Genomic DNA, 19,781 nt, shown 5'->3' with positions numbered 1-19,781 from the left:
CCAGATAATCCTACTGCAGGAATTTTGGCTCTTGATAACAAATCTCAGGGCAAATGTTTAGCTTTAATGACTGTCCGCGCAGCTCCAGTATCTTAAGAAGCATGGAATTGGTGTTTCTTTGCCCTCAGGGAAGGGTAATTCCTCTAAAAAGAGGTTAACATGTGTTTCAGGACCATTACCCTTCAATGCCATCAGAGATACCGGATTGCGGAGTTCCTAGGCCTTAGCTGGGTCAAAGTCTGTTAGGAGGGGTACAACCACCAATGCTTCCTTCCTAGCAGGAGGTGGAGGGAACCTAAAATTTCCTCACTGCCTCCTGTCAGGGCAATTTCTGGCAAAATGTACTACTTGGCCTGTGTTCCTCATCCGTCCTCGACTGAATTTGTTCCTGCCTATTCCTCTAGTCCTATAATATTCCTGCCTCTGTCTGCTCCCTATAGGATTTACAGGATTTACTATCCTATTGGTAGTAAATCCCTAACTTTTATGGTGCTTGCCTCTGGCCTACTTGCATACAATCTTTCTTTTACTGGTGGGTCTAGCCCTCTATACATTCTTGACTAGTGCTGTGGCGGGACTCTCTCTATCAACCTCGTCATCAATTTCTATTAACCCTTCATCCTTAACTCTTCTCTGCATATCTGCTAGACCCATACATGGAGGGTAGCTTTCCCCTTACAAAAATCCTTCCCACTTACTTATTCCTGGCCTTCTTCTTCTTTAACTTCACACTGATTCAAAACAGTAATAGCCACATTCTCTCCTACCGCTAATTTTACTATGTTTATACAGTCTTTTATGATTTTATGATCTGCCATTTGCTCCCTGCATAATACTTAGCTTTTTTTTTTGCAATTCTCTTGAGGCCTTCCTTAGACCTGGTAGTCCTTCCAGCAGTGGCAGCCCATCCATTAGGGGCACAGGGGCTCTGCCCCCCCTATCCATGCATCCGGCCCCCTAATCTACTTACATGAATTCCAATGGGGGATTTTTTTTTTTGAAGCACGTGATTAGAGTCAGAGGCTCTAATAGGCTTCAAAAAAGGGTGAACTTGGGGTGCAGAGAACTGCACCCTGAGCCCACCCAGTTGTGTGACAATAGCGAATGAACATTCGCTATTGTCACACGGATTCTCCTCCTAACCAATCAAGAAGCGGGTCCTGAGACCCATTTCCTGATTGGCCGAAAGGAGAAGCCACCGTATTGTTGGAGGAGGAGGAGGGAGGAGACACAGGGGAAGTCCGGCCAACGAAGGGGGACACGGAAGAGACTGAGGGGGAAGCTGCTGCCACCTCCACATATCAGTATAAGGGTAGCACAGGGTGAGTGAGCCAGTGACTGGGAGGGGGGGAGCTGGTGTGGTCTGTGGTCAGGTCTGTCTGCTGCCCACCCCCCGACCCATGGAGCACCAGCCACCACTGCCTTCCAGTATGGACCTAATCTCAGCTAGAGAGAAAGGAACATGCCACCTGATACTTTCTCCTGTTTCCTTTTCTTCACCCTCCTCTTTCATATATATATATATATATATATATATATATATATATATATATATATATAGTATCCTAACTGGATTCAATTTACTTGGGCCCTCTACTATCTCTTCTCCCTTGATTTTCCTTAACAAGTACTTGACCCCTCATAAAGATGAGAGGTCATTGTCATTGGGAACATCTATTATGCTTTCATCAGGCCAAGTATAGAAAATTGTTTCTCTTTTAGGGTTTATCATCTCTGATAACATTTTACTCGCCATACACTTGCTCTCTCACATCTATGTCTGTGTTTCCCATAACTGTACATCAACAGACCCTTCAGGTATAATTGGTTTAATTGCCTTTTTAGTCCATTTTACCCATTTGGAAAAGGGGCTTACTATAGACTTTGCAGCAGTCATCTGTCTAGAAGGGGAGCTTTCTCTTTAACAGGATCCTGAAGTATCTGCTCGTTTCTTACCCCTGGTAAGCCAGCTCCCCATCCTAATGGCCGGCCAAGCACTCAAATTCTTGGCTGCTGCTTTTGAACTCTTTACTGTATTCTCCCACTATAGAGATCTTCCTTTTCTTTTCAAATAAGATTATTTTAATTTAACTTTTATCTATCATATGGCAGTTAGAAGTTGGATACTATATAGCACTTCTTATGCTATTTTCTGAACATTATTCACAGTTATCGGCACAGTATTCATAGGGAATGACATCAATCTCACTCTTACACAGTACCGTATCTTCCACTTATTTATTCAATGTTTCCAAATTCTCGCAGACGTCATTCACAACATATATCTGAGCAGCACTTGCAATAGAAGCTTCCTTCTCACAACAACTCATACATACACTTCCCCATATACTTTCATTCATCTATAATAATCAATGCAACTTACCACCAACAGTCAATAATTTAGGTTGTAGGCCGCTACTGCAGAACCATCTAACAGGGACAGGTGAAAAACAGATATAGTAAGCTTAAATGTTAGCTCACCTGCCGGCTGTGTCTGAGGTTACACGGCATCAAAAGGAGAGTGCAGATGGGTTGGACACCTCCATGCCTGAGCACAGAGTGCAGTTTGAAGGAGAGCGCAGGCGGGATGAAGAAGGTTTGATGTCTATGAGGAACTGTATGCAGGACGTGACAGGATCGGCTTGATGGTGAGTGGTGAGGAACTTAACAGCTGAATGCTAAACAATACACACATCCCTCTACCCAATCCCTGCTCAGCATCTCCTCAGTATCTCCTCAGTGTTTGAACTTTATGCTATTCACCCTCTATTACTTACAGTCACCTGCTATGGACTAGCCTGTGGAGTGCTCCAGTACTCGGTGGTGCGTAGTTTGAAGCCTCCTTGCCATCAGTTCTTATTGAGGAATTATTTCTTGTTATTTATACATGTTTTCATGAACCTCCTTTCTCCCGTATTTTTTACTGACTGCCCTTACCCCCCAATATTTCAATCTTAACCAGGAGTATGATAACAATAGATCTAATCTTAGTTTTGCATTGATACATTATCCCCTGGTTGAAGACGATTGTTTTCATTGTTACTATTGATATGGGTGTTTGCTTGGGAGGTTGACTGATGCAGCTGCCTGTCTAGATTGACAACATTGTCAGTTTTTAATTTGATTGGTGGAGGTGTTTTGTAGACTATTTTTCGAATTGGCATGTTTTGTTTGCAAATTCAATAAAGCATTTATAAATTATTGTTACATCGGTATTCCCTCTGTGATGCAACTTTTGAGGTTATCCTTGTTTATGTGAGATGGTCATATAAGCTAGAGGTGAACACTCTTATTTTTCAATTGAGAGTGATGGTTTAGGCTAAGGCTAAATGGGAATATTTTCTCTCCCGGCCTTTATTAATGTGAGGTTGAGCTGAACCCCCTTTCATGCTTAATAATATAATCACCTGCCGGCTTTTGGAGGCCTGTTTTTTTCCCCATCGAACCCGTCCTTGCTTGTGGTTCTGCAATGCAGCCGTTGATCAACTCCTGGCTGGCTCGCCAAAGTTATGTTAGGGAAATTAGCATCTAGGTTCGATCTTTGACTGAAAGTGAAATAATACATCAAGACAGAAACCAGTGTATCAGCTTGAAACTGGTCTGTTTATTGGTACAATTTCCCATTCTTTTATACAGTTACAAATAGGCGTATACATTCATTAATAATTACATATTGATAACATATGTCACATTCACAGCAACGTTTTCCATGATGATTCATCGTTATTCCTTTATGTAATACCTCAGGTCAAAGTACAATCCAGAGGAGGTTTTCCTTCAAATAACCTTAAACTATTCTCTACACACTTTATTTAGTGAAATCAAACAAGCAGAATAAACTAGGTTGTTGATTTAAGAATATATGAAGTATATACTGGAGATCAAACTAACATGTAATGTGTTTTTGACTATATACAAACTTACAGATGTAATTTCCTAGATAATTCTAGGTTAAAAGGTTTTAGTAATTGACCATATAATTATAAATTATTTATATATTATTGTTTTCTTTATCAGGCACTGCTTACTCCCACTGATAGCAGCGAAAATGTCTATTTCTGCTGGCCACAGTGCGGCCCCCAAAGTCTGCAGAACAGAAAACCGGCCCTTGGATCAGAAAGTTTGGAGACCCCTGCCTTATAGGATAAGGGTACATTGTACTCTCTATTACTCATTCACAAAACAAATTTTACTTGGTTCACTCATTCTTTTAGGTAAATGGGTCCTTACAGGATTTTTTTTTTCAACTGAATGATCTTTTTGGTACAAGATCAGGTCCAGGATAGACCAAAGGATGAACAAAGCTTTTGTAACTCTTAGATGATATTTAAAATCCACCAAACCATTAAAAAACATTAAAAACAACTTAATTTCCAACCTCTTATTAAATTCAATATACTGTAATTTGTCAAAATGCAAAATTTGCCAAAATTTCCAGATTTTCACTGAGATTTCAGAGGAAATAAAAACTCTGAGTTTGGCTCCTCCTACTTCTATAAGACCTGCACACCTCTGGATGAATATCCCTGGTACAGTATAGACAATGATGGGATGGTTGGTGCACAGAGAAGGAAGCAGAGGTCACCAAACCCACTCACAAAGGAGAAGATTTGGATAATAAATTATGATTTGTCCGACTATCCCAAATTCCTCCCAATATTCCGTATGACCAGAATATGTCACATGGAATGATCCCGGCAATGCATTTGGGGGAAAATGTGGTCGGGGCACGCTCGTGTGTTTAGGGTGATATTTGGAGGTACAGAAGAATAAAAAAGCGGCGCTGTGAATATGACAAAATCAATTGACACAATAATATAAAATGAACGCCATATGTGAACTATGAATAAAATATGCAATCTCAAATTATAAGTAAATGATAAATAAGTCCAAAGCCGGTGAAGGGTTAAATAAATCCAGGTGAATACTAAGCAAAAATTATTGGTGACTTGAGGGTCATCCACCACCAATCGAGTGTATCCATCACCACACAAAATATCTGATTATCAGAAGGCAGCCAATGATCCCCATAACTTTGTGGAACCACAGGTGCCAGCAGTACTACAGCAGCAAAAGTTATGGGGATCATTGGCTGCTAAGCGGAGTATCCTATGAGGAGTACAGCGGAGATCACTACTGGTTACACATCCCATTTACTCGTCGCGTGTTTGATCCACCTTGACTATCTCCTTTGGCCATCTGACACTACGCTGAATCTACCGCTAAGGGGTACAATGGCGAGGTCCATTGGTCAGGTATCCATCTGCTTGCTTTTGGTGTGTTTGATCAGATATTTTGTGTGGTGATGGATACACTGGATTGGTGGTGGATGACCCTCAAGTCACCAATAATTTTTGCTTAGTATTCACCTGGATTTATTTAACCCTTCACCGGTTTTGGACTTATTTATCATTTACTTATAATTTGAGATTGCATATTTTGTTCATAGTTCACATATGGCGTTCATTTTATATTATTGTGTCAATTGATTTTGTCGTATTCACAGTGCAGCTTTTTTATTCTTCTGTATTGATTTTGGTAATATCTCACTGTAAGTTGCAGATAATTGTGATTGTTTAGCGCGGTTAGGGGTGTTACACTACTATTTTATATTTGGAGGTATTTATTTTCCTGCACTGATCGATGTGATGGCGTGCAGCAGCTGCACAGGAATAGATGGATCTGAACAATGCAGCGTGCCGAGAGAGACTGAAGTCAGATCAGATTTCCTGTCTGTATTCAGTCATTGGAAGAGAGGTAGAAGGGGCACAAGAAAAGAATAAATGTGTACCTATCCCAAGCAGTGAACCTACCCTGATCATTAGGTACCTACTCCTCAGTAATGTAGAGTATACAGTATCTACCCCATACAATGTGTAACCACCCCCATTAATGTGTACTTACCCCTTGCAATGTTTATTTACCTCCCTTGAGAGGGGATATGATATCAATGTACAAATACCGTACTGGTGACCCTAGCATAGGGAACAAACTTTTCAGAGAAAGGGAATTCAATAAGACACGTGGCCACTCACTAAAACTAGAAGAGAAGCACTTTAACCTGAAACTGTGTAAAGGGCTCTTTACTGTCAGAGCGGTAATGATGTGCAATTCTCTTCCACAAGCAGTGGTATCAGCAGGGAGCATCGATAGTTTAAAAAAACTATTAGATGGGCACCTTAGAGACCACAACATACAGGGGTATACAATGTACAACATACAGGGGTATACAATGTACAACATACAGGGGTATACAATGTACAATATGCAGGGGTATACAATGTACAATATACAGGGGGTATACAATGTACAACATACAGGGGTATACAATGTACAACATACAGGGGGTATATAATGTACAACATACAGGGGTATACAATGTACAACATACAGGGGTATACAATGTACAACATACAGGGGTATACAATGTACAACATACAGGGGGTATACAATGTACAACATACAGGGGTATACAATGTACAACATACAGGGGGTATACAATGTACAACATACAGGGGTATACAATGTACAACATACAGACAGGGGTATACAATGTACAACATACAGACAGGGGTATACAATGTACAACATACAGGGGGTATATAATGTACAACATACAGACAAGGGTATACAATGTACAACATAAAGGGGTATACAATGTACAACATACAGGGGTATACAATGTACAACATACAGGGGGTATACAATGTACAACATACAGGGGTATACAATGTACAACATACAGGGGGTATACAATGTACAACATACAGGGGTATACAATGTACAACATACAGGGGTATACAATGTACAACATACAGGGGGTATACAATGTACAACATACAGGGGTATACAATGTACAACATACAGGGGGTATACAATGTACAACATACAGGGGTATACAATGTACAACATACAGGGGTATACAATGTACAACATACAGACAGGGGTATACAATGTACAACATACAGACAGGGGTATACAATGTACAACATACAGGGGTATACAATGTACAACATACAGGGGTATACAATGTACAACATACAGGGGTATACAATGTACAACATACAAGGGTATACAATGTACGGTTAACAGCAAACACACTCACACACATCATAGGTTGAACTGGATGGACTGGTGTCTATATTTCAACCTCACTAACTATGTAACTATGTATCTATGTAGCAATGTGTTTTACACCCCCCAGAAATGTTTACCTACCTTGAAGCTATCATAAAATGCAGCTTGTGTTATTGGGACGAGGACCGGCTGAGGTTGGATTATTATCACTATACAGCAATAATGGAAAGTGCAGATCACAGTCACCTCACCTGTGTACGGCTCACACAGCCCTCAGTGTTGTCCTACCGGCTTTTATTAATACAGATCAATGTGAATTGTCTCCCTGCAGGTTTGTGTATAGAAAACCCAACAGAGCCAGCGCTGAGACTAAGAGAGGACACCCCTCCACCTGGAATCCTCCCTAGATGGAGCAATGCACAGAAAACCCCACAGAGCCAACACTGAGACTAAGAGAGGACACCCCACCTGGAATCCTCCCTAGATAGAGCCATGTACAGAAAACCCCATAGAGCCAGCACTGAGACTAAGAGAGGACACCCCTCCACCTGGAATCCTCCCTAGATGAAGCCATGTACAGTGTAAAATAATGAAGATATCTAATAATAACTGTTGTGTCTTTTAGGCATTTCATTCAACAGTCCAATAGCCAGGCTGACTTAAAACAAAGTGTGAGTTTATTCAATCACGCTTGGCATCAACATAAAAATAAATACAAAGATAAAACAAAGTACAGTTTGGTGTAGTCAAATAAAAAGGGATAAAAGCTGTACTGTAGTTAGATATTACAGAAAAATAATTAGCTTCTTGTTAGCTCTGTTGCCATAAGGTGTCTAATAGGTTTTTAGAAAGAGAGAAAGAGAAGAGCTGTTGAAGTGAGGCAATGTGTTGGCCTAGAGCAGCCTTTCTCAACCTTTTCAGCACAGAGGAACCCTTGAAATAAATTTCTGGTCTCGGGGAACCCCTGCTAAAAATTAAAAATCTACAACTCATGACTAGAGTTGAGCGGACACCTGGATGTCCGTGTTCGGCGGGTGCGACCGAACTTGAAAAAAAAGTCTGGGTCTGTGTCCCAGGCTTTTTCCGAACTTTACCCGGACACCGAACCCCATTGAAGTCAATGGGGACCCGAACTTTCAGGCACTAAAATGGCTCTAAAAAACCAATGGAAAGCGCTAGAGTGCTGCAAATGGCAGCAAAATGTAGTTAAGAGCATGGCAAGTGCTCTGCAAACAAATGTGGATAGGGAAATAACTTAAAACAACAAAAAAAAACAGAAAAATAAAACAATTTTCTTCATTTGTGAAGGACGAGGCCCATATGGAGTAGGAGGGAGGTTGAGGTGGAGGTGGATGTGGCGGTGTAGGTGGAAGCGGCGGTGGAGGGGGACGAGGTAGCCAACACTGCTTTTTTTTTGTCATTTTAAATGAGGGTACACCCCAAAAGAGTGAGAAAGAGCAAAAATAGAACAATGGGTGGGTAAGGTCGGTATCCATCTCTATTCTGCACAAGGTACAGAAAAGTCCTGTGGGATCCATGCCTGGTTCATTTTAATGAATGTGAGCTTGTCCACGTTGTCTCTGGACAGGCGGCTGCGCTTGTCTGTAATAACGCCCCCAGCCGTGCTAAATACACGTTCAGATAATACACTGGCTGCAGGGCACGCCAGCACCTCCAAGGCGTAAAGGGCAAGCTCAGGCCATGTGCCCAATTTGGAGACCCAGAAGTTGAAGGGGGCAGACCCATCATTCACTACATGTAGGCGTGTGCACACATACTGCTCCACCATGTTGGTGAAATGCTGCCTCCTGCTAAGACGTTCCATATGAGCTGCTGGTGCTGCTGTTTGTTGTAGCGTGCTGACAAAGCTTTTCCACATTTCAGCCATGCTAACCCTGCCTTCTGAGGTGCTGGCAGTGCCCTGGTTGCGTTGGCGACCTCTTCCTCCTCCTCCTCTGCCTTGGCGTTGTGCTTCCACTGTGGCCCCGCTGTCAGGTGGGAATGCCAGCAGCATCGCGTCTACCAGCGTGCGCTTGTACTCGCGCATCTTGCGATCACGCTCCAGTGAGTGAATTAAGGACGGTAAGTTGTCCTTGTAATGGGGATCCAGCAGCGTGGCCACCCAGTAATCAGCACAAGTTAGAATGTGGGCAACTCGGCGGTCGTTGTGGAGACACTGCAGCATGTAATCGCTCATGTGTGCCAGGCTGCCCAGAGGCAACGAAAGGCTGTCCTCTGTGGGAGGTGTATCGTCCGTGTCCTCTGTATCCCCCCAGCCACGCACGAGTGATGGCCATGAGCTGGCCTGGGTGCCACCCTGCTGTGAACATGGTTCCATCTCCTCCTCCATCTCCTCCTCCTCATCCTCCTCATCCTCCAGAACTGTGCCCCTGCTGGACAATTGTGTACCTGGCGTTTGTGGGTGCAGGAACCCACCCTCGGAGCCACTTGTGAATGACTGCCCTGAAAGCCTTGGAAATTATCCCTCTTCCTCCTGTGCCACATGCTCTTCCATCATTGCCCGAATCCTTTTTTGAAGGAGGCATAGAAGTGGGATAGTTAAGCTGACAACGGCGTCATCGGCACTGGCCATGTTGGTGGAGTACTCAAAACAGCGCAACAAGGCACACAGGTCTCGCATGGAGGCCCAGTTATTGGTGGTGAAGTAGTGCTGTTCCGCAGAGTGACTCACGCGTGCGTGCTGCAGCTGAAACTCCACTATGGCCTGCTGCTGCTCGCACAGTCTTTCCAGCATGTGCAAGGTCAGTCTTCACAAAATAATCAGGGGGCTACACTAACCCAGCTTGTAAGGCCGAACTAAACAACACACCTCAGGAAGTGCCGCCATGGCTAACCGAAGATAGACTTAAAACTAAACTAGAGAAACTTAACATAAATAAATCACCGGGACCGGATGGCTTGCACCCAAGGGTTCTTAAAGAGCTCAGCCAGGTGGTAGCCAGACCATTGTTTTTGATCTTTAAGGATAGTTTACAGACGGGTATGGTGCCAGCTGATTGGAAAAAAGCCAACGTGGTACCAATATTTAAAAAAGGCCGAGATATATCCCGGGTAACTATAGGCCGGTCAGCCTAACATCTGTAGTCTGCAAGATTTTGGAGGGGATGTTAAGGGACCACATACAAGACTTTAGTAATGAAAATGGTATTATTAGTAGTAATCAGCATGGATTCATGAAAAATTGTTCTTGCCAAACCAATCTATTAACCTTCTATGATGAAGTGAGCTGCCACCTAGATAAAGGTAGGCCTGTGGATGTGGTGTATCTGGACTTTGCAAAGGCCTTTGACACCGTTCCCCACAAACGCTTACTGTTACAAACTAAGGAAGGTAGGTATGGACCATAAGGTGAGTACCTGGATAGAGAACTGGCTCCAGGGGAGAGTCCAGAGCGTGATGATTAATGGGGAGTACTCGGATTGGGCGGGTGTGGAAAGTGGGGTCCCCCAGGGTTCGGTCCTGGGACCAATCCTGTTAAACTTATTCATAAATGATCTAGAGGAGGGGATATCTAGTACAATCTCAGTATTTGCGGATGATACTAAACTAAGCTTGCCAATATCTTCTATGCGGGATGTGGAAACCTTACAAGCGGACCTGAACAAAATAACGGGGTGGGCAACTACATGGCAGATGAGGTTTAATGTTGAAAAATGTAAAGTAATGCACTTGGGGGCCAGAAACCAGAAAGAAAGCTACTCACTAGGGGGGGGGGGAACCTCTGGGTGAGTCTAGGATGGAAAAAGACTTGGGGGTACTGGTAGACAACAAGCCGCTGCAAGCAAAACCAACAGAATACTGGGATGTATAAAAAAGGGGATTCACTCCAGAAATAAAGAGATTATTCTCCCACTCTACAAGACTCTGGTCCGGCCACATCTGGAGTATGCTGTCCAGTTCTGGGCACCGGTCCTCAGGAAGGATGTGCTGGAATTGGAAAGAGTCCAGAGAAGGGCAACAAAAATAATTAGGGGAATGGAGGACATCAGCTATGAGGAAAGACTACAAGCACTGAACCTATTCTCGGAGAAGAGACGATTGAGGGGGGATATGATATCAATGTACAAATACTGTACTGGCAACCCTAGCATAAGGAACAAACTATTCAGAGTAAGGGAATACAATAAGACACGTGGCCACTCACTAAAACTAGAGGAAAGGCGGTTTAACCTTAAAATGCGTAAGGGGTTCTTCACTGTAAGAGCGGTAAGGATGTGGAATTCTCTTCCACAAGCAGTCGTATCAGCAGGAAGCATTGATAGTTTCAAAAAACTATTAGATGGGCACCTTAGAGACCACAACATACAGGGGTATACAATGTACAACATACGGGGTATACAATGTACGGTTAACAGCAAACACACACACACATCATAGGTTGAACTGGATGGACTGATGTCTTCTTTCAACCTCAGTAACTATGTAACTATGTAACTAAGGTGGAGATCCACCTTGTGGGCACGTCACATATGAGGCGGTGAGCGGGAAGGCCGAAGTTACGCTGCAGCGCTGACAGGCGAGCAGCAGCAGGGTGAGAACGACGAAAGTGCGCACAGACGGCCCGCACTTTCTGCAGCAGCTCTGACATATCAGGGTAATTTTTTTTTTTTTAGTTTTTCATTGAACTTCTTTTAATTTTACATCTTCTCAAGATTCAAATTCAAAGTCAAAATAATTTTGATCAAAGTAATGTATTCTGACATATCCATCCTCTCCACCGCTGCTGTAAATTTTTGCCATCTGGGTGGAAAGCTAAACTGTTGATGGGCCCAAAATGGCCCTTCACTCTTCCAAATTCTTCTTCAACACCAACATGGAAAAACCTCGCTTCAAATTTACCAATCCTGGTTGAGGTTGTGGTCACATCCATGGCTTCCTGTCCTCCTCCAAGAACAACATGGTCATATATTGGAGACACTGCTGCAGAGTTCACTGGTCTCTCAGTGCGAAAGCTCTTTTGGTGCTCCAATGTTGTGCTGTCAAACAGCTTTGCACTGCAATCCTTGGATGCTGTGACAAACATGGTCATATTCCTGGAAACTTGAATATCATTGATCTGCTTTGAGTGCTCTTTGACATTGGTGACTATCTCACCAGACTTTGCACTGTACAGATTTAATTCCCCATTTTCATGGCCAGCGATGATGTTCTCGCCCAACGGCCCCCAGACAGCACTAGTAATCTTGGACTCACTGCAGCTGATCTTCATGTATGGTTCATTATCATCAATTTGGGATGGATCTCTTAGGTCAAAGAAGCATTGATAACCCATTTGCTTGTATGTGGAAAACATGATGATGTTGCCTCCAAAGTCAAATTCACAGGTCCTGACAGCTGAATTAGTCTCTAGGAGGGCTAGCTGCTTCCCTGTTTGACAGTCCCATAATCTGCAAGAGTTATCTGCTGATCCAGAGAGTACATGACGTGTATCCCAGTCAACATCAACACACCACACTGCTCCAGTGTGGCCATTGTAGGTACCAAGCCGCTCTCCATTCACAGAATACCAAGCATTTACAACTGGGTCCTTAGCAACTGTAAACAGCAAGTCACCATCACAGTTGTACTTTATCTGAGTAATAGACCTCTCATGGCCCTGAAGCAGGATTGGTCTCATGTTGAGATCAGCTGCAGCGCATGTAAAAGCCGGGGTAATTTTTAAGGAACCTCTGCACCTGCAAATTCAGCACATGCGCCAGGCAAGGGATGTGCGTCAAACCGGCTAGGCCCAGAGCTGCTATGAGATTTCGCCCGTTATCGCACACCAGCAGGCCGGGCTTGAGGCTCGCTGGCAGCAACCACTCATTTGTCTGCTGTTTCATGCTCCTCCACAACTCCTGTGCGGTGTGTGGTTTTTCCCCCAAACAGGCAAGTTTTAAAACTGCCTGCTGTCATTTACCCCTGGCTGTGCTGAAGTTGGTGGTGAAGGTGTTACGCTGACCGGATGAGGAGGCGGTAGAGGATGAAGAAGCGGAGTAGGAGGAGTTAGGAACAGGAGGCAAACTGAAGCGCCCTGCAATCCTCGGTGGTGGAAGGACATGCGCCAAATTGCTATCCGCCTCAGGCCCAGCCGCCACTGCATTTACCCAGTGTGCCGTTAGGGAGATATAACACCCATGACCATGCTTACTGGTCCACGTATCGGTAGTTAGGTGGACCTTGCCACAGATGGCATTGCGCAGTGCACACCTGATTTTTTCCCCCACTTGGTTGTGCAGGGAAGGGATGGCTTGCCTGGAAAAGTAGTGGTGGCTGGGCACGATGTACTGTGGGACAGCCACCGACATAAGGCTTTTAAAACTGTGCATCTCCACCAGACGGAATGACAGCATTTCAAAGGCCAAGAATTTTGAAATGCTGGCATTCAGGGCCAGGGACCGCGGGTGGGTAGGGGGGTACTTCCTCTTCCTCTCAAGTGTTTGGGAGATGGAAAGCTGAACGCTTCCACGGGACATTGTGGAGATGGTTGGTGACCCAGGTGGTGGTGTTGCTGACAGATCATCTGTTTGCGGGGTGGCAGGTGCCACTGTCACTACAGAGGTGGATGAAGAGGCCGAGACTGCAGCAGAAGAGGAAGCAGGAGGAGCCAGAGACCTTTCTTGGTTTTGAAGGTGTCTACTCCACTGCAGCTCGTGCTTTGCACTTAGATGCCTGATCATGCAGGTTGTTCTCAGGTTGAGAAGGTTTATGCCTCGCTTCAGGCTCTGATTGCACAGAGTGCAAACCACTCGTGTCCTGTCATCAGCACATTGTCTGAAGAACTTCCACGCTAGAGAACTCCTTTGAGCTCGCTTTGGTGTGCTCGTTCCCTTGCTGCGTTGGGCAGTAGCAGGCGTAGTGTCTAGGGCACGGCCACTCCGCTTCTGCACCCTGCTCCCTCTTCTGCTGTGCTGGTGGCTCTGTGCGACCACCGCCTCTTCCTCCAAACTACTCAGGTCACCTGCATGACGTTGATTCCATGTGGGGTCGAGGACCTCATCGTCCTCCACATCATCTTCCACCCAGTCTTCACCCCTGCCCTCCTTGTCGGTCTCCACAATTCTGAGTGCCGCAGCAGTTGGCACCTGCGTTTCGTCATCATCGGAGACGTGCTGCGATGGTTCTTCCATGTACTCATCTTGAGAAATATGTGGTTGGGCATCGCTGCACTCAATCTCTTCCACTTCTGGGGCAGTGCTAGGTGGATGGCCCTGGGAAACCCTGCTGACAGAGTCATCAAAAAGAAGAAGAGACTGCTGCATGACTTGGGGCTCAGACTGCTTGCCTGATTTGCAAGGGGGTGAGGTGAAAGACTGTTGGACATCGGCTGCAGGTGCCAACTCTGACCTTTCTGCAATAGACTGGGTGGGAGACAATGTGAAGGAACTGGAAGAACTGTCAGCAACCCAATCTACTATCGCCTGTGCCTGTACTTGTTCTTGCCTCAACACTTGTAGAGGCGCATGATGCCCTACCAAATACTGCTGCAGGTTCTGTCACCTACTCACACTTGAGGAAAGTGTTTCACTTGTGCGTGTAGCTGGCACAGATCGACCACGTCCTCTCCTTGCAACAGGAGCTCTACCAGCAGCACCACGACCCAGGCCACAATGCCGCAATTTATTTATTTTTTTCCCCAAAAGGGTGTTTATTAAATAGCGGAATAGAAAAACAGTATACAAATACAACGGGTGTATCTCACAGTCAAATATGCAAAGTATGCCGCAATTTAATTTTTTTCACCCCAAAAGGGTGTATATTGAATAGCGGAATAGAAAAAATTTTATAAAACGGTGTATCTCACACGTACAAACACAGACTAGGCCCCCGATTACAATTTTTTGTACCCTAAAGGCAGGATGAGGATGAGGATGAGGAAGAGGAGTAGAAGGAGTTCGGAACAGGAGGCAAGCTGAAGCGCCCTGCAATCCTCGGCGGTGAAAGATGTGCCAAATAAATTTAAAAGGTGTATCTCACACGTACCGATACAGACTATACCGCAATTTAATTTTTTTCACCCCAAAAGGGTGTATATTGAATAGCGGAATAGAAAAAAGTATATAAAAAGGTGTATCTCACACGTACCGATACAGACTATGCCGCAGTTTAATTTTTTTCACCCCAAAAGGGTGTATATTGAATAGCGGAATAGAAAAAAATGTATAAAACGGTGTATCTCACACGTACAAACACAGACTAGGCCCCGATTACAATTTTTTGTACCCTAAAGGCAGGATGAGGATGAGGAAGAGGAGTAGGAGGAGTTCGGAACAAGAGGCAAACTGAAGTGCCCTGCAATCCTCGGTGGTGGAAGATGCGCCCCAAAAATTTGAAAGGTGTATCTCACACGTACCGATACAGACTATGCCGCAATTTATTTTTTTTTACTTTTTTTACCCCAAAAGGGTGTATATTGAATAGCGGAATAGAAAAAAATGTATAAAATGGTGTATCTCAAACATACAAACACAGACTAGGCCCTGATTACAATTTTTTGTACCCTAAAGGCAGAATGAGGATGAGGAGTAGGAGGAGTTGGGAACAGGAGGCAAACTGAAGCGCCCTGCAATCCTCGGCGGTGGAAGATGCGCCAAACAAATTTAAAAGGTGTATCTCACACGTACCGATACAGACTATGCCGCAATCTAATTATTTTTACCCCAAAAGGGTGAATACTGAATAGCGGAAAAAGAAAAAAGTATATAAAAAGGTGTATCTCACACGTACCGATACAGACTATGCCGCAATTTAATTTTTTTTACCCCAAAAGGGTGTATATTGAATAGCGGAAAAAGAAAAAAGTATATAAAAAGGTGTATCTCACACGTACCAATACAGACTATGCCGCAATTTAATTTTTTTTACCCCCAAAAGGGTGTATATTGAATAGTGGAATAGAAAAAAGTATATAAAATTGGTGATTTTTCAATAGCACATGTGTAACGCTCCTGCGTTTTCTGAAACAAGATGGATTTGCAGCTGCAGAAAAACTCCACTCAGCAGTCATGTAGAGATACGTTGAAATACCAATTCCAACTCCCAAGACTCATCACTGTGGTCTGTCTGATTCAGCATACAAATATACACACTCAATAAGATGTTCCTGGAGTGATAGATGTATATAGCAGTATAGTGGTGATGAGCTGAAGAGACAGGTATGAACAGTGACAATAGGTGAACAGCACTTGAGAGAAATGTTCATGAGAGTATAGATGGTAACAGGTAGGATGCAGATAGGTTAGCAATCATGTATGGTAGTAGGTGGTAGGATAGCAGATGAAATACAGGAGAGACTAACCCAGTACAAGGATAGATGTTAGTAGGCTCAAGAGCTAGCAATCTAAATAATAGTGCAGATGATAGTAACAGTCCTTAATATGCAGAGCTAGATAGTGTAAGCTTAGTAGGAAGGTTATGGAGGATTCCCCTGCGGGGTACTTATCACTAATAGCAAGCAGTAGTAGAGAGGTTCGGTATGAGCGAGTGATCCGGTAGCAGGATACAGAGATCAGTAGCGAGGTTCCGACAGCGAGGTACGCTTGTAAGCATATGAGCTTCAAGGCAGGTTGAACGAACATGTGAGTGAGAATGCCGGCGGTTGAAATAGCCGCTCTGCGGCGCTCAGTGATGACAGCATCGGTCTTAAAGGTGTATGCGCACCTACCAGAAGAGAATGGTGGGACGCATACACTGAATTGGAAAGTGGAATAAGGGTACCAGAGGTACCAGAACATTACAGTACCCCCCCTTAAGGCCGGCTCCGGAAGGCCTCTAGAACTGGTTTTTCCGGGTATTTCGCGTGAAAATTGCGAATCAGCCTAGGGGCATGTATATCAGAGGTATCCAGCCAGGTGTCGTCTTTGGGCCCATAGTTCTTCCATCGTACTAGATATTGGAGTCTTCTTCTGTGGATACGAGAATCCAGAATCTCCTTTATCTCATATTCTTCTCCGCCTTCAACTTGTACAGGAGGTGGAGGTGGGATGGTAGGCCTTATTCCTTGGTCAGGAACATGGGGCTTCAGTAGCGACACATGGAAGATGGGATGTATCTTGAGGTCTGTTGGTAATGTGAGCTGTACTGCAGCTTTTCCAATAAGTTTCCTGATTGGGAAGGGTCCCAAGAATAGAGGCCCAAGCTTTTTGCTAGGGATCTTTAATCTTAAGTTTTTTGTTGATAGCCAAACGAGGTCCCCAATAGCATACTGAGGAGAAGGTCTTCTACGAAGGTCATAGTACTTTTTTTGTTGACTATGAGCGTTTGAGATGGTAGTATTAAGTAAACCCAGAGAGTCTTTTATTTGGGTAAGATAGTCTGAGGCTACTGGGTTACTTGATGGAAGGATGCGTGGTGGAAGAATAGTGGGATGAAACCCATAGTTCAAGTAGAACGGACTCTGTTTGGTCGTACTGTGGGTTGCGTTGTTGTAGGCAAATTCTGCCAGAGGGAGGAGATCCACCCAATCATCCTGTAGGTATGATGTGTAGCAACGTAAATATTGTTCGATGCACTGGTTGACTCTTTCAGTCTGTCCGTTGGTCTGAGGATGGTAGGGAGAAGTGAGCTTTCGCTCAATTCGTAGTATGTGACATAGTTCTTGCCAAAACTTGGAGATGAATTGTGATCCACAGTCAGACAAAAGAGTTTTTGGAATTCCATGTAACTTAAAGACATGTTTCATCAGTAGTTCCGCTGTTTGTTTGGACGAAGGTAGTCTGCGAATAGCAACGAAATGTGCCATCTTTGTCAGATGGTCCACTGACACTAAAATGGTATTAAATCCTTTGGAAGGTGGTAGTTCTACTATAAAGTCCAAGGACACAACTTCCCATGGAGTCTGGGGTATTGGTAGACTGCATAGTAGACCGGATGGTTTTGTAGTGTCAATTTTGGACCTGGCACAGACGTTGCATGAAGAGACAAATTTTTGTATAGATGTCTTCATATCAGGCCACCAAAACTGCCTGGTAAGCAAATTAAGGGTCTTTGTCATACCCATATGTCCTGCCATAGGCACATCATGTGACAATTCCAAGATCTTGGTGCGCATAGTAGGGGGTATGTAGAGTTTGTCGTTGTAGTAGAGGAAGCCTTCTGCATCAGCACTTAGTTGTGGTGGAGGTGAATCCACACCTATACTGTGCAGAATCTCTTCCTTCAAGGAACGGACAACCCCAATAATACGCTTGTAGGGTATTATAGGAACGGAAGGGATTTCGGAGCAATTATCTTCAGTTAATCGTGATAGCGCATCCGCTTTTTTATTCTTGTCTGCAGGTGTGTAGGTCACTAGGAAGTTAAACCTTAGGAAGAATAGTGACCATCGTACCTGCCGGTGGGAGAGGGTTTTGTTAGTCTGAAGATATTGAAGATTTTTATGATCTGTATATATGAGTATTGGTAATCGGGTGCCTTCAAGTAGATGTCGCCAATTCTCCAGAGCCAGTTTTATAGCAAGCAGTTCCTTTTCACCCACTGGGTAATTCACCTCTGGGCTGCTTAGAGATTTAGAGAAGAAGGCGACTGGATGGAGTGGTGAAGTATTCGTTGGTCGTTGGGAGAGTACTGCTCCTACTGCCATATTTGACGCATCTACTTCCAGAATGTATTGGAGGGATGGGTCTGGATGGCGTAGTATGGGAGCAGAGGTAAAGCTTGTTTTTAACAAGTGAAAAGCTTCATTTGCTTCATCTGACCATTTAAATGGTTTCTTAATACTTGTGAGTTGTGTGAGAGGTCTCACAATGGCAGAGAAATTCTTGATGAACTTCCTATAGAAGTTTGAAAATCCAAGGAATCGCTGTAGTGCTTTGCGGGTAGTTGGTATAGGCCAATCCTGAATACAGGATATCTTACTCATATCCATCTTAATTCCTGTTTTGGATATGATGTAGCCTAGGAATAATACTTCTTCTTTATGAAATAAGCATTTTTTTAGTTTCACGTATAGATTGTGTGTGAGTAATCTGGATAACACAAGTCTTACATGTTTTATATGTTCAGACAAGGATCGTGAATAAATAAGTATATCGTCCAGATATACCACAACACAGACATCAAGTAAGCCTCTAAAGATATCGTTTATGAATCGTTGGAAGGCTGCGGGAGCGTTACATAGCCCGAATGGCATTACAAGATATTCGAACAATCCGTATCTGGTTCTGAATGCCGTCTTCCACTCATCTCCATCACGGATTCGGATTAGATTGTATGCCCCTTTCAGGTCCAATTTTGAAAAGTAGGTAGCTCCACACACTTGTTCAATGAGTTCAGGGATAAGCGGCAAAGGATAGCGATCTTTTACTGTAATGGCGTTCAATTGCCTATAGTCGATAATAGGCCTGAGACTTGAGTCTTTATTGCGGACAAAAAAAAGTCCTTCAGCTGTGGAAGAAGTGGAAGGTCTAATAAAACCTTTTGTCAAATTCTCATCCAAGTATTCCTTGAGATGGGAAAGTTCATCCTGCGAAAGAGGATAAACATGACCAAAAGGCAATTTACTATTTGGGAGTAGATCAATAGTGCAATCATAATCCCTATGGGGAGGCAGTACTTGAGCATTTTTCTCAAGAAAAACTTCGGACAGATCCTGATAGCATAGTGGTGCAATCTCATCTGACACCACAGACAGGATCTTTCCATAAGACGGGAGGTTACACGTACTCTCGCAATAGTAAGAGAGGAAGGTTAGAGTCCGTTTCTTC

General features: G+C 43.9%; 2 protein-coding genes across 2 annotated transcripts in view; both read right to left on the bottom strand.

Moving 5' to 3' along the window:
• Positions 1 to 19,781, bottom strand: part of LOC309548372 (uncharacterized protein) — a gene marked incomplete at both ends in the record, with an annotated part of 1,605,927 nt that overhangs the window by 133,729 nt on the left and 1,452,417 nt on the right.
• On the bottom strand, positions 11,713 to 12,726 carry LOC309545784 (eukaryotic translation initiation factor 3 subunit I-like). Its single transcript, XM_082245135.1, has one exon. It carries the CDS (start codon positions 12,713 to 12,715, stop codon positions 11,780 to 11,782), a length of 936 nt encoding a protein of 311 aa, XP_082101261.1. The 5' UTR covers positions 12,716 to 12,726; the 3' UTR covers positions 11,713 to 11,779.

Source organism: Pelophylax lessonae, assembly GCF_965119305.1.
Source record: "Pelophylax lessonae genome assembly, chromosome: 2".
In the NCBI taxonomy this organism is placed as follows: Eukaryota; Metazoa; Chordata; class Amphibia; order Anura; family Ranidae; genus Pelophylax; species Pelophylax lessonae.
Note: the sequence above shows the minus strand (reverse complement) of the source record. Positions and strands in the feature narration are given on the sequence as shown.